At 36.1% G+C, this 15,033-nt stretch overlaps 1 protein-coding gene across 2 annotated transcripts in view; it reads right to left on the bottom strand.

Annotated features, from left to right (window-relative positions):
- Nucleotides 1-15,033, bottom strand: part of Fgf12 (fibroblast growth factor 12) — a 345,963-nt gene that overhangs the window by 14,930 nt on the left and 316,000 nt on the right. For both annotated transcript variants that reach the window (XM_042668367.1, XM_042668357.1), the window contains exon 4: nucleotides 1,203-1,401. In XM_042668367.1, the coding sequence (XP_042524301.1) occupies nucleotides 1,203-1,401 (199 nt within the window). The remainder of the gene's footprint in view (nucleotides 1-1,202; nucleotides 1,402-15,033) is intronic.

Below are 15,033 nucleotides of genomic sequence, written 5' to 3'. Positions count from 1 at the left end.
CTAGCAAGTGTGAAGCTTTTGCTCTCAATACCTACTATTACATAAAAAGCCAATGTACTATTTGCAGTTATTTTTTAATTTTCTTTACTTTCTTCTTTCCTTTTTTAAAATGTGACGCATTCCCTTCTGTCACTGTTTTTGATTTCTGTACCTTTTGTCTTGTGTATAAGTTTATCTGATTTGGGGAGGGGCAGGGGAAGCACAGAAAGGTTGAGACAAAGGGTGAACTACTTCAGCAGTGAAACTCACTAGACACTAAGTTGGAAATCAACTATACAACCCTGGGGGGATAGAAGTTGGGAGGGGACAAGCTAGGGGAGAATGAGGGAGGGAGTGACACTGTCAAAAAGAAATGTACTCCTTGCCAGACTCTTAACTCTAACCCCTTCAAACATCACCTTCATAATAAAATTTGAAGGGATGGGAAGGGGAAACAAAGGAAGAGGCAACAATGCTTGATAAGAAATGTACTCATTACCTTGCTCATCTAATTGTAACCCCTCTGTACGGTATTTTCACAATAAAAAAAGTATGAAAAAAAGATCGACCTATCAAATAAAGAAAAAAACATAGTTGCCAGCAGTGGACTTATTCTACTTTTCAATTTGATATAAGTGAATACTATTTAAACAATCAGTAGAAGAGAAATCTTCAGCTCAACTGAAAATGGTCAAGTTAACTGAGTTCACCATTTTCTTTTTTTTTTATTGTGAAAATACTGTACAGAGGGGTTACAATTACATGTGCATTATAATGAGTACAATTCTTATCAAGCATTGTAGCCTCCTCCTTTGTTTCCCCTTCCCATTTTCATTCCTAAACACTACCAAAACTGACACAGGGATTAAAGATTAGCATGTAAAAGTATTTCTAGAAGTCTTTTGCAAACTTTAAAGCACTGCCACAACATTTTTGTTTTTTCAAGGATATATCCTGGGAAATTACATTATTGTGTTCTAAATGGGAACTAATAGTGTTTTTTTTTTCCTTCCAGGAATGTTGTAGTTTGTACGTTCATGGGTTTAGTAAGTACCAACTAGTTAGAAGAGAATTTATATTATTCTTTTTGTTTATTCTGTTTTGTTCTCTCTATTTTGATGGGAAATGGTAAAATTGTGCTCTCTAAGCCTTTCTTGAGATTTGTTACATTCAAACAATCCTTAGATGCAAAAGGACAAGAAGAAAAGAAGCAGCTTCCATACCTTCAATAGGTTTTGGTACAAAATGTGATGAAGGCTTGGTTTTCTTCACTCTGTTCCCCTTCATGATTTGACCTTCTTTATTGAGTCCCAGAAACCATGCTCGGCCTGATTCTTGCTGGCGATAAAGTGTGGAAGAATAGATCACGTAGTAGTTCTCAAACACAGATTCCTTAAATTTGCATTCTGGGGTGAAAACATCCTGCAAGGGGGAAAATAGACCAAAAAGAGAAAAGTCTTAAACATGAATTGTCAGCAGTTCCTAAATCCAGTAACCTTGACATACATGTAATTTTAAAAGAAAGTTCACTTTGTATCTCTGTAAGACTCAAAAACAGAATTTATTTTTCCTTTTCCTTCCTTCCTTCCTTCCTTCCTTCCTTCCTTCCTTCCTTCCTTCCTTCCTTCCTTCCTTCCTTCCTTCTTCCTTCCTTCCTTCCTTCCTTCCTTCCTTCCTTCCTCCCTTCTTCTCTTCCTTCTCTTCTCTCTCACCTCTCTCTCTCTCTCTCTTTCTCTCTTTGCCTTTAGATTTATTTCATTTTAGATAGTCTCATACTTTTGCCCTAGCTAGACTCAGATTTCAGTTGTCCCGTGTCCACCTCCCAAACAGCTAAGGTTGCCAGAATGGGCCAACAGGCCTGGAACACAGAATTTCATTCGTATACAATCTTTACTCTTGCAAAAGCAACTGCTCAAGCACCTGACATATACATACAACACTAACACACCTCGGATCCCAAATCAAAGGCAAACCAGATGTTTTTCAAGAGACTGCTCTATATGAGCGAAAGTCTACTACATGGAACACGCTTGGTTTCATAAACTGACATCCCACTGCTTTGCTTGGTATCAGTAATTCTTACTTACTTTCCTTACAGTATTTTATTGTGTAATTAAAATTGTCAATATGAAAATCTTAGAATTAGCAGCACAAAGAAATACTACTATCACATTAACAATTCCCCAGTGAAATATAGAATGAGAGTTCAGTATGAGAAGAAAGGTTAAGATTGTCTATTTCAAGTCCACCACTTGCCAAGTGAGATAACCAAAAGGTTGTATGATTAAATTTAAAATACAAGAAAGAATACAGAATGATCTCCAGAACTAATATTCTTTGCCTGATTAAAATTAATCCTAGCCAGGTGCCAGTGGCTCATGCCAGTAATCCTAGCTACTTAAGGGGCTGAGATCTGAGGATCACGGTTCAAAGCCAGCCCAGGCAGGAAAGTCCACAAGACTCTTGTCTCCAATTAACCCCTAGAAAAAGGAGAAGTGGCATTGTGGCTCAAAGTGCAGAGCATTAGCCTTGAGCAATAAAGCTCAGGGAGAGAGCCCAGCACCTGAGTTCAAGCCCCATTACCCATAAACAAACTAACAAATAAATAAACTACTTCTCAAGCTCATCAATTTTGTTTGCGTTATGTAATGACTTACTATGAGATTTTACAGTCAGGTAAAATAGTTGCATCTCAATATGTCAAATACACAAAATATATTATATGGAAGGAAAAAAATGTCTCTCCCTAGATAACCAGAAGGAAACCACATGTGAAAGCATTTTCTCTAGCTACCGTACAATACAAATTCTATGGTCTTTTTCATTGAATTTCCATGTGAAGCCCTCATAATAATGCGTTTGCATAAGGAATTAAGTCAAGATGACTACATAGTAGCAAAGCTGGTAGAAACCAGGTTCTTGTCAGACAAAGTCACATACTGCTCTCCTGTCTTATGTACCCGTCTGGAACCTGACCAAAGCTTCCAGGGTAGAAGACACTATTTGGAGAACTCCTTTGACTTTAATTGGAGACAGGAGAAAATATATAGAGCATGAAACTACAAATAATTTCATATTGTCATGCATGTAGATAGTGAAAGTAAATTAGGAACCAGAGATAAAGCTTTTTAGTGATATTCAATATTGTTGCTTTATTTAACAAGTTAACAGAAGGTTGTGATAATGAAATAATTGCTCCCAGAATCAAAGGAAGTTAGAGGCAGATCCAGATCACTGAACAGGACAAAGAGTTCCTTGCTGCTGATTCAGTACTTCCTTCAATGCTACACATTGCTTCCTACTACCTAAACAAGCTTGCTTTTGATGTCAAGCTGTTGATTTCGGGAAGCCTTATTCATTACTACAAAAACCACATCAACCATGTGTAATTACTATGTTGTCATGCATACATGAGAAAAATAACACTTTCTGTTAATAAATAATGAGCTCCTAGGTTTCCATTCAGCTTCACATTTGTTTAAACTCCCCTCTTGAAAACAGCAAGAGTCCAGGAAGTTGTTCAGGGACTGAAGTCCTGGGGCCCTGTGCCAGAAACAGCATCAGGTAAGGCCACGCCCTGTTCAACTACTGAATGGGCAAATAAGAGACCCCTTTCACAACAAGTAAGTCCTAGTCAGAAATGAACATCTAAGCAGAGCATTCCATTAAATGTCATACCAAAGGGTCTATGCACAGAGTTAGAATTCAGAAAGGAGGCACCTATTCATGACTGACCACCTCAAGAACACAAATTTTGTACAGGCATTTCTGTGGGCACAGGCAGCCTCTACAAGGAGGGAAACTTTAGAGAGCTCTGAGCCAGACTAGACGATAATCTAAGTGCAATCTCTGCTATATGTTTAAAATGTACACTAAATCATCTATTGATACTCTTGTGTGGGGATGGGGTGGGTGTGTAATGAGAAATTAGAGACCTAGATTTAAAGTAAGAAAGTCAGACAGGCTTTTGCTTCTGACTCTATACAAGAGTGTAGGTATAGAGTATGTGGGTGTATAGTGTATGTATATACAGTCTTGTGAGACCTGACGTAAGTGATTAAAATCTAAATTTCATATTTTTTAAACTGTGAACCAAGATACTACTGGGATACTTTAAGGAAACTGAGTTGTGTACATAGAAGCATTCTGTAAACTTTTAGAATGTACAAAACCCCTTAATTATTGCTCTTGAGATTTCTTCGTATAGCTAGAAACATATTCTTAATTCTATAGGAAAATCCCTAGTTCTATGCTTTCTGAATGCCACAGCATTCAGAAATCTGTGGATGCTACAATTGTAAGTAAGCAAATTTACACAGAGAAGACTTTTTTTTTTTTTTAGTCAACAAAGACTTTTAACAAAGACGTGTAATCATAAATATTCAGACTGGGTTATAATGTAATATGATGATTGTTAAACATGGCAAAAAAAATCTAATTCCTTAGGATATGGCAAGCTTGGAGCCCAAGATAATTAAATCCAAGACTACCTTGACCTAGTATGTGTAGTAAAAACAGAGAATATAATGAAGAAAGAGTGTAATAATTAAGAGTATTTCCTTCTGAAGTTACAACACATGAATTTTGTTTATGTTGGTGATTCTGAGCTTCTCAGTTCAATTTAGACACTGTTCAAGGCTTACAAAAAGACTTGTAAGTAAAACAAACTCCTCTGCACACACACATGAACCTCATGGATACAGAAATGCTGAATTATAAGTTTGTTTTTACAATCTTTCTATTGTTTGATTTAAGCGATCTTAACTTTGAGAGAAGGTGACCTTTACTTTTTTTTGTTTTTCTGTACCATTACTAGAGCTTGATCTCAAGGTCTTGAAGTCTTTTAACATTCTCAGCTCAAGATTGGCATGCTACCATTTGAGCAACACCTCTAACTTGCTTTTTGATGGTTAACTGGAGATAAGAGTTCCTTGGATATGTCTGCCTGATCTGGTTTCAGACTGTAATCATCAGATTGTAGATTTGTGAGTAGCTAGGATTTCAGGCATAAGTCATAGCTAACTGGTGAGAATAGGAATATTTTGATAATGCTCTGAAATTTTTTTCTCAACATTTAAAAAAAAAATTTTTATGTCAGTCATGGGGCTTTGAACTGTGGGCCAGGGCCCTGTCCCTGCACTCTTCAGCTCAAGGCTAGTGCTTTACCGCTTGAGCCACAGCACCACTTCCAGTTTTCTAGGTTTATTGGAGATAAGAGTCTCAGAGTTTCCTGCCCGGGCTGGTTTGAACCATGATCCTCAGATCTCAGCCTCCTGAGTAGCTAGGATTACAAGCATGAGCCACCGGCGCCCTGGTTTAATACTCATTTCTTTAAGACCATTTGTACAACTGGATTTTGGTCTGGCACTGTACAAGCCATAATGTAACCAATTCTTTATCATATTCCAAACACCTATCCACCCCGGCCTTGTCCTCAAAAATTAACTCCCATTCCAGGGATGGGAGGGAAAAACTGAGAAAGAGTAAGGGGAGGGGTGACATTATCCAAAAAGAAATGTACTCTTCATCTGACTTCTGTAACTGTAACCTCTTTGTACATCATCTTTATAACAATAATAATATTTTTTTAAAAAAAGAGCTCCCATTCCTCTTGATCTAGATGATGAACAAATGCTACAATGCTATTTTACCCCAGAAAGACCAAGCTGGATCCCTTTCCCGTGCCTCCTATTCCATCTTATTCCAAACTACTCTCTAGAATTCTTCTTATCCACAACTTCATTATCTCATACACCACTTTAATTTCCTCCCATATACTGAAAATGTCTTCCTGATTCATCTCTGCACATGGACCACTAACATCCCACACATTCCCTCGCTTAGAGTCTACACTCACCAAGGATAAGTGGTTAGTCTCTAATGACGTCAGTATATGACCCACCCAATTCGCATTTAAATGGAGTTTTCCTTCAGACCCAAAGGTCAAGGAGATTGAGATTTAGACATTTCAATGGCTATGTGAATAAAATGTTTCGATTTTTCAGGATTGACTAAACAGCCGCCATTACTTTTATTATGTACTAGCTCCTTGCTATGCTCTACTTCCTAAGCAATCCTCAAATTGAACTGTGCTAATCATTCTCTTTATTTCTCTATTAAAGAAGAGAGCATAGTTTTTCCAGTCATGTCAGGGTACGGTGAGCTCTCTTTCCCTTAGTTTTTCTTAGTCCTTGATATTGCAGAACTTAAGGTGCTCTGTCTGTGTCAAGATGGTTTTTCTTGCCCCTATAGTATTCACTGAGAATTTCTGTCCCCAAGAAAACATTCTTCATCAATGTTTTTCATGAGTTTAAGCACATTCGGCTCTCATTTCATCCTAGTTGAAGTAAATATAAAGATTATTATATTGGGCTGGAAATATGGCCTAGTGGTAGAATGTTTGCCCAGCATGCATAAAGCCCTGAGTTCAATTAACCACATAAACAGAAAAAGCCAGAGGCACTGTGGCTGAGTGGCAGAATGCTAGCCTTGACCAAAAGAAGCTCACGGCCAGCACCCAGGCCCTGAGTTCAAGCCCTGGGACTGCCCCACCCCCAAATAGTATTATATCAAGCAAACAGCAGAGATTATGCAGTAATAGAGGAGTCATTAACAGTACTGACAATTTCTTTGTAAGATCTTGAATAGGTCATTTAATTTTGAGAGAAATGCTTGTTTTCTTATCTATAAAGTTGAGCCAATAATTCTTGTATTCAAAATATGGTTTAAGGCTAGCTCAGTGGCTCTCCCTCATAATCTCATAGACTCTTGAGGTTAAGATTTGAAAAAAATCACAGTTAAAAGCTATCACGAGCAGAAAAGTCCTCAAAACTCTATCTCCAATTAACCAGCAAAGAGCCAGGCATGGTTGAGGCATGGCTCCAGTGGTAGAGCACTAGCCAAACAAGTAGAAAGCCCTGAAATTCAAACCCAATCTTGCAAAAAATAATCTATATATAAAGATATATACATATATAGGGTATAGATTAATGTGATGAATCTTACTTCTCAAAATCATGGTCCTTCTTTAAAATCCAAACTTTTCCTATATAATTAGTTAACATGCTATATGGCCATCTTAAATTTCATTGTAACTATTCATTCATTCATTCATGGTGTGTAAGTATATTTTGTTTATTATTGAAACATAATACCTGTAAATCACATACCAGTCAAGGAAAGAATATTTTCTGTATTTCTGTCCAATATTACATTGTACTTACACTGTTTTTTTCCAGAGCATTATGTGATGCCCTTGCTTTCATGTTTTATTTATAATGGTATATGGGAAACTTACTAATTTTGAATTTTCTACTCAAAATTTCTAGATATAAAAAGAACATAATATAAAAACAGAGTTGTCTTAAACATCTGAAGAAATGAACAGAAAACACCTGACTTTGGAAAACCTGTTAAAGTCTCTTAACATCCTCCAGTGTAAACTACAGATATATTTACTACACACTTTTGGGGTTAGGAAGATCAAATTATACCCCACAAAGACTATCTACAAAGACTGTGCAATTATTAAAGATGATTTTTCATAGGATATTTTAACATCTTCATGTTGAAAGTTTCTGTCAAGAATGTATGTGATGTTGGGTGCCTGCTACTTACACTTGTAATCTTAACTACTCAGGAGGCCGATATCTGAGGATCATGATTCAAAGTTAGCCTGGGGAAGGAAAGTTCCTGAGACTCTTAGTGCCAAAAGTTTTGCTCCCAAAATAAAATAAAATGCCAGAAGTAGAGCTATTGCTCAACTGATAGAGTGCTGGTCTTAAGCAAAAGAAGTTCAGAGACAGAGCCCAGATAGGGTGTTAAATAAAGCCCTTCCCGCCCTAATGATTTAGTCATAAACACTTTGCTCTCTAGTGGTTTACTTAGAAAATGTATCCTTTCCAAGTCAGGTTGGAATATAGATTTGTATAGCTCTGCAGCGGTACCACAGAGAGGTGGCACTTTCATCAGGTCTCTGCATCTTGCTCTTCCGTGGGCTCTATTTTCTCTTCACTGCTGTGACTGATTTGTCACCATGGCCGTGACAAATGAATAAACACTGCACTCTGGCCTCAGATCTCCCTCCGTTGCTATTGCTTAAACGCAAAAAGCACATCTCACTTCAAATCCTTTCCAATCAATACAATTTATTCTTGAAAACCTCTTCAAATTCTTCTTTCATTCCAGACCCTGCCTGAACGTGACTACCTCAGAAAAGCCTTCTTCAACAACCTGATGTGACTCACTACCTTCTCTAGTTACTTCCTAACCCCTTACCATACCTTTATTCTTCTGCATAATTCAACATGGCTTGACATTATAGTAAATATGCACCTGTTTAAGCTCCATAGAGACATGTAGGCTGGTTGCTATCATTCTCTTATTCTCAACAAATCTTGGAATTAAAAAAAAGTCCTCAACTCCAAAATGATTTGTTGAAAAGTGATCCAGAGACCTGGATATTCTTTTACTGGGTATCTATAAGTTGTGTTCATACACGGGAGAATACTTTTTATTAAGCTCTCAGTCTTCCTCAAATGTAAAAATACAACTATTTGTCAAACTAACCAATTTCAAATATGCTCTCTGTCTCAAATTCCTTTACCAATATTAGTCATACTTAATAGTCAAATAATTTCTTGTAAGTAAATGCTTTATATAGAATAAACCAAAAATGGTTCTATGGTGTTAATAAGTGATTAACTGTAAAACAAAAACATTACCCAAGAAACAAGATTTTTGCTTTTATTTGAGTAATTAGGAGCAATTATTTTCTCCATGCCATGTAAACATTAACTTTTTTCCCTTTTTGACTGAAATTCTAAATGGAAACTGTTTTGTTTGAAGTGGTGTTTTCGTCTGGACAAAACTCATGGCCTCAAGCTATTTTCTTGCCTCAGTCTTCCCAGAAGCTTGAACTACTGTTTTGCCCTACTATGTTTGGACCTACATTTTATTTAAAGTATCCATCTGTCTTCTCTGTATGTTGTGCAACTTGGTTTCCTGTAGAAAATAAGAAAGAAAAAAACAACAAAATACTGGTGCTTCTTGCAAAATAATTTATAACCAAGACCTCCAAAGGGTCCTCTTAGATAGTCACCTTTGAATAGTTGCCTGAAAACTTGCTCATTATCTAACTTAATTAATAGCCTTTGGATTCATAAAACAGGAAAATCCTTGGCATATTCGCAGCTTTTTTGTTAACTGTGTTGTCAGACATAATGATATTAAATCAAGAGAGAGAACTATTGGTTTCTGTTCTGACAAAAGGCAGGAAAATGCTAAATTACATTATCTCAAATGAAAAGTTGGATTTTTTTAAAAAAAACCTGTGATTGCTTTGGCTAGAACAAGTCTAATTTTATAACTTAAAAAAAGCCCTGGAGATATGGAAACCTTTGTCTATATACTTTTGTGATAATTTTTACTGGAAAATTACTGAGAGCTAATTCCTCTAAAAATAAAACATCTTTGTTAACTCATTCCTTGCAATACCTGACAAGGCAGTGAAGTAAATTTATGCCATCGTAAAAATCGTGCTACTTACAGTGTATTGGAAATATAATTTTAGAGGTAGATAAATAGACATAGATATCAAAACCCTTGCTCTTTTGACCTTGAAAATGTTACACAGATTTTCTGAAACTCAGTTTAATTATTTGTAGGTCACAATGAAACTTTACCCTCAATGTGAAGATGTTATTACTTCACGAGACAGTTGATTTGTGTTAAGCATATTGAATCTGGCATATTGCTTGATTTACTTATTCCTGGTTACAATTTTTAGGTGGTAACAGACATCATAAATGAGACTGCATTAGCATCAGCAGGCTTAAGTATGTCCCTTTACTCATGGTATCCTAATAAATTGTCCTGAGTCTGCTTTAACCTGTGACAGGCTCATTGAGAACACCTTCCTTAAGGCCTCCTTAATACCTGTAATACCTGTGACAAAGGAGGGACGTTGATTCAATACCAGGCTGAGAGATACAGTGAGAGATTGTCAAAAGTGACAATTAGGCAGGGTGTGTGTGTGTGTGTGTGTGTGTGTGTGTGTGTGTGTGTGTGTGTGTGTGTGTTAAACCACAGGATGACCTAGATGTTAAAATTAACAGACAAAATCTTTAGAACGCTACTATACACATGTTTTGAGACTCACTTAGAGAAAAATAAAAATGACATGATGAACACATAGGTTTCATGGTTTCTGTCATCTATAATAATTAGAATATGATATTCTTAGCAAGGGATCACAATAGCCCAATCTCTAAGTGGGTAGCACAATATATAATAAAGTGTATTTAAATGAACTTCAAGAATTGGAAACAAGAGGTGCTTAATATGTCTCATATGCAGTTATTTCTATTTTTTTATGTTTTAGTTTTCTGTACCCTTTGTCTTGTATATAAGCTTATTTTATAAGCTTATCCATGGAAGGGAAAGGGAATCACAGAAACTGCAGGACAAAGGATGAACTAATGCAACAATGATACTCATTAGACACTATGTTGAAAATGAACTTTACAACCTGAGGGAGAGAGGAGTGGGGAGTGGTAAGTGGAAGAAAATGAGGAAGGGGATTATAGCGTTTAAAAAGAAATGTGCTCATTACCTTACTACGTAACTGTAAAGCCCTGTTCATCATCTTTATAATAAATGAAGAAAGAAAGAAATCAAGAAACAAATAAAATTGATAAGGACCAATAAAACTTCAAAAAAGAATATTGGATTATATTTAATGTCAGACTTGAGACTTGCAAATGAAGGCATAAGTTGTCTAGAAATCAGAATTATCCAGGCATAATAAAACAGTCAAGCACAAACTAATATGATAGCTGCCTGCCAGTAATATGAGTGATAATATAAAAGTGAAAACAATACAGAATATTGGGTAGCATATAAAATAATTTCAAACTCACTATGTGGAGAAAAGCAAAAGAAAAGAGCAGCAAAATATATGGATAAATAGCAAAAACAAAAAATTGTATAGCTCCAGCTCAATAAACTTTGCAAACTCCAAGAATGATTAATATCTGGAAATACACTCAGAAACTGGATAGGCAAACTTCTATCAAACAAAGATAAGGGGGAAATACACACACATAATATAAAGCACATAATTAAAAAAATAAATTCACAGTCCAAATAGGCAAATCACTTGAAAGACAGTGGAATAGTCCTTTAAAATACAATGAAAAGCCAACAGAGCCCACAATTCTATCCACTGACCGTGCCCTTCAAGGAGGAACAGTAAAGTAAAAATATTTTCAGAGACAAACTGAGTGAATTCACTTCTACCCATCTTATACTGTCAAGAGTGATAAAGAATTGCATTCAGACTTAAAAGAAATTATACCAGATGGAAAGCAATGAATAGGAAGGCGTAATTACACATACCTTGATAAATACAAAAAAATACATTCTCTTTCATTTTTGCAGCAAAAGGCACTATACTAAGAGAGTTTTGATGTAAAATGATATACTAAGATGGCATTACAGAAAAGAGAAATTTAACTAAAGTGTTTTGTTTTAAGACTTGACATTTCTGTGAAATGTAATATTAATTCAAAGATCACTGTCATAGAGGAAGGGTATCTGTTACATTTGCATATAAAAATAAATGTTACCCTAAAGAGCTACAACTAAGAAGTCTTGATATGAATCAACATGAGAAGAGCAAATGATGGAAGTAGTGACATAGACCAAGATGCATTGTACTAATAAATTAACATATTGAACTGAAACCCCTTTGTGCAATTAGTTAAAAATAATTTTAAAAGTAAGAAATGGAAATGGAAGCTTAAAGTGTTAGTTAAATAAAACAAATAAATTTAAGAATGAAATCAGATGAAAACACACTTAAACAAAAAGCAAAGGGATAGATATAAAATCAATTACCTTATCTCTTCCAGTATAAATAAATACTCTCATTACAAAGCAAAATGAGTCAGAATAAACAAGCATTCAAGAGTCCACAATACCCTGCCTATCAGGAATACTCTTAAGACTCAGACCAGTTGATAGTGAGTATGGGAACAAATACATGAATATCACCAATAGGCATAAAAGAAAAAGGTACTGGTAGCTCATGCCTGTAATCCTAGCTACTCAGGAGGCTGAGATCTGAGGATCACAGTTCAAAGCCAGCCAGGGCAGAAAAGTCCGTAAGAGTTTTATCTCCAATAAACCACCAGAAAACCAGAAGTGGCCCTGTGGCTCAAGTGGTAAAGTGCTAGCCTTGAGCTGAAGAGCTGAGGGACAGCACCCAAGCCCAGAGTTCAAGCCCCATGACCAACAAAAAGATAAAAGAAAAAAAGAAAGAAAAGGTGTGATGATACTCTTAATAGACAGAGTTATCGTCAAGGAATGTGTACTTAAAGACAAGGAGGGATACCAAATATACAAAGAAACATTTTAGTGTCAATCTGTTGCATCAAGACCTGGACCTAACAATCTTACATATGTTCATGCTGGATAACCATGCTTTAACTCTCATGAAGCAAAAGTGACAGAGCTCAGATAAGAAATTCACTATATCATAATGATTTTTAAATTCTCTTCACTCAGCAACTAACTGAACACACAGTAAAATCAGTTTAAACAGAGAAAATTTCATCACTGTCAAGCAACTTGGCTTAATTAATACTGTAAATCAATACCCCCAATAACCACAGAATACACATTGCTTTTGGGTTCATATTGGACATTCAGCAAGGTAGATGCCAGATTAAGAAAAACACACAAAAAAAATAAATAAATAAAAGAAAAACACAAAAAACTGAAATCATACAAGAGATCTTAAATATAGCTCTAAATTAAACACAGAATACCAAAGCCTTAGATCTGGATGTAGCTAACCAAGTGCTAGCATGACCTTTGGTTCCATTCTAAAAATATACAAAATGGAATATATTCAAGATTACATTCAATGAACAGATACTTCTCCTGTCAAACTGCTGAAAACAATAGAAACAATCTTCAATACGGGTGTGGTTAAATAAATCCCAGTGTTTCTACATGTTTCCCAATGTGGAATACAATATCATTCAAAGACAATAAAATAGCTTGTTCCATAGTGCTCCTGAAACATCTCCAAGACGTTAGAAAAAACCAGCTAACTGTATTGCCAGGCATTGGTGCCTGCTTAAGATTTTCGAGAGTGGAGTTAAAGGGATAGTGATCCAAGGCCAGCCATAGCAAAAACACAGGACTATGGGTGTGACTGAAGTGTTGGGAGGCCCTAAATTTGAACTCCAGTGCCACAGGGCGGCATGTAGCAATCTGTAAATGTTCATGTATTTGTATAAACCAACCTACCACCATTTGTATTTAATATTTATGCACTCTAACATTTGTGTTAAAAATGCATACATGTGCATACAAACATGTAGCTATTTACTTATATTGTATTTAGAAAAATCTCTCGAAAGACAAGAAAAGCTTTGTCACCATGTTTGCCTCCTGGGAAAAGATTTGAGTGGTTGGGGAATAGAGCTATAAGCAATACACTTGCTTTTCTATATGTATATGGGTTTATGCATGCATGCATGCATGCATATATGTATGTATGTATGTGTACTGCTACTTCAAACACTGAATTGCAGAGGAAAACAGGACACAAAACAGAATCAGTGTAGTACTAAATATGGCCTCCAGATCTCTTATATGGAGTACAGATACTAAAATAAGTTTTGTTCAAATCTTTTAACATATAGACTACAAAGTAGACACTTATTTACATACTTACTTCATCTTCTATTCCCTGGTGACTCTATCACCAGAGCACAGTTTGACCTAACCAAAAAACGTGTCCTTATTTGAACTTTACTTATTTCAGTTTGTAAGATATTTCTATGCTTTGAAGCAATCCTCACATCCATTGGGCCTTCAAATTTTTACTCAAACTCTCCTCCAATTCTATTTATTAAAACTTGCAGGCTTTCCAAAAAATAGTGGCATCTCGCCTTTGAAAATCTAGCAAAAGGCTATTGATTGGGAGAAGGTATGATAAGTTCCTGCACCCATGACAAATAACTATGTTCACTTTTAAATGAGAAGAAATAGTTTCTGCATTTGGTGGTGTTTCAAGTTTGCTCATTAGTTTTAAATTACACTTCCACTGAAATACAGTCTTCCTGGTTGCCATGGAAGGGCTCAATGACTGAGATGGTTCTCAGTGAACAGCTGTAATGGTCAATGCTTGAGCAACTATAGGCTGGGTTGGGCTGTGACTACCTACAGAGCACCTATAACACAGTATGGCTGTCATGGTGCCATAGACATCACAGATGCAACAAATACAATTTATTAACCTGGAAGGGAATATTAAAGAAATGTTTAAGGATTCAAAGGAATCCGAGGAAAGTACAAGTCCTCTGGATATAAGACTAAGAGCTGGCATTATATTCCCAGGAGTGTTATAAATCCACTTTTCACAGATGTCTTCTTCTCAGGTGCCATCAAGCCAGTGGGTACTGTCACACCAGCAATTCTCAATCCAACAGTAATCTGCTAAACAAACTGTTCTGAAGGAACTATAATGCTAGAGCTATCTTTTAAAAAAAGTCTTTGCTGCAATGCTTCTTGCTGTGATTATGAGTCCTCAGAACTTGAATTCTAAGTAAACAGATTCACCACTGAATAGGAATGGGAGAGAAGCCCAGCTCATTTTATGCTTTTCTCTGAAGTTCCTGGTTAGGGGATGTCATTATCTCTATTGTGTTTTCGACAAACTATTGAGACCAAGAGATCACAAGTGCACTTGCTTGATTTCATAAAAGATGCAAAGTGCAAACTAAGTTCTTAAGCTCTGTTCTGACAATGTGCAGATTATCCTTAAAATTTAAAACTGCAAATAGGAAGATTGGCTCTCCATTTTACAAGGCTGAAGAGGGGGAGGAAACAACCCAATGAAGACACAGCTAGATAATAGCTATGCCAGAATTAGAACCCTATATATATTTACATATGTGTGTGTATAACTAAAAAAAATTAGAACCCAGGTTCTTTGTCCAGTGATCCTTCCTCATCACCCCACTCCAAATTCTTTGCTTA

The sequence above is a fragment of the Dipodomys spectabilis genome, unplaced genomic scaffold (assembly GCF_019054845.1).
Source record: "Dipodomys spectabilis isolate Male_0828 unplaced genomic scaffold, ASM1905484v1 ptg000017l, whole genome shotgun sequence".
Lineage (NCBI taxonomy): Eukaryota > Metazoa > Chordata > Mammalia > Rodentia > Heteromyidae > Dipodomys > Dipodomys spectabilis.
This window is presented reverse-complemented; position numbering and strand designations above follow the sequence as displayed.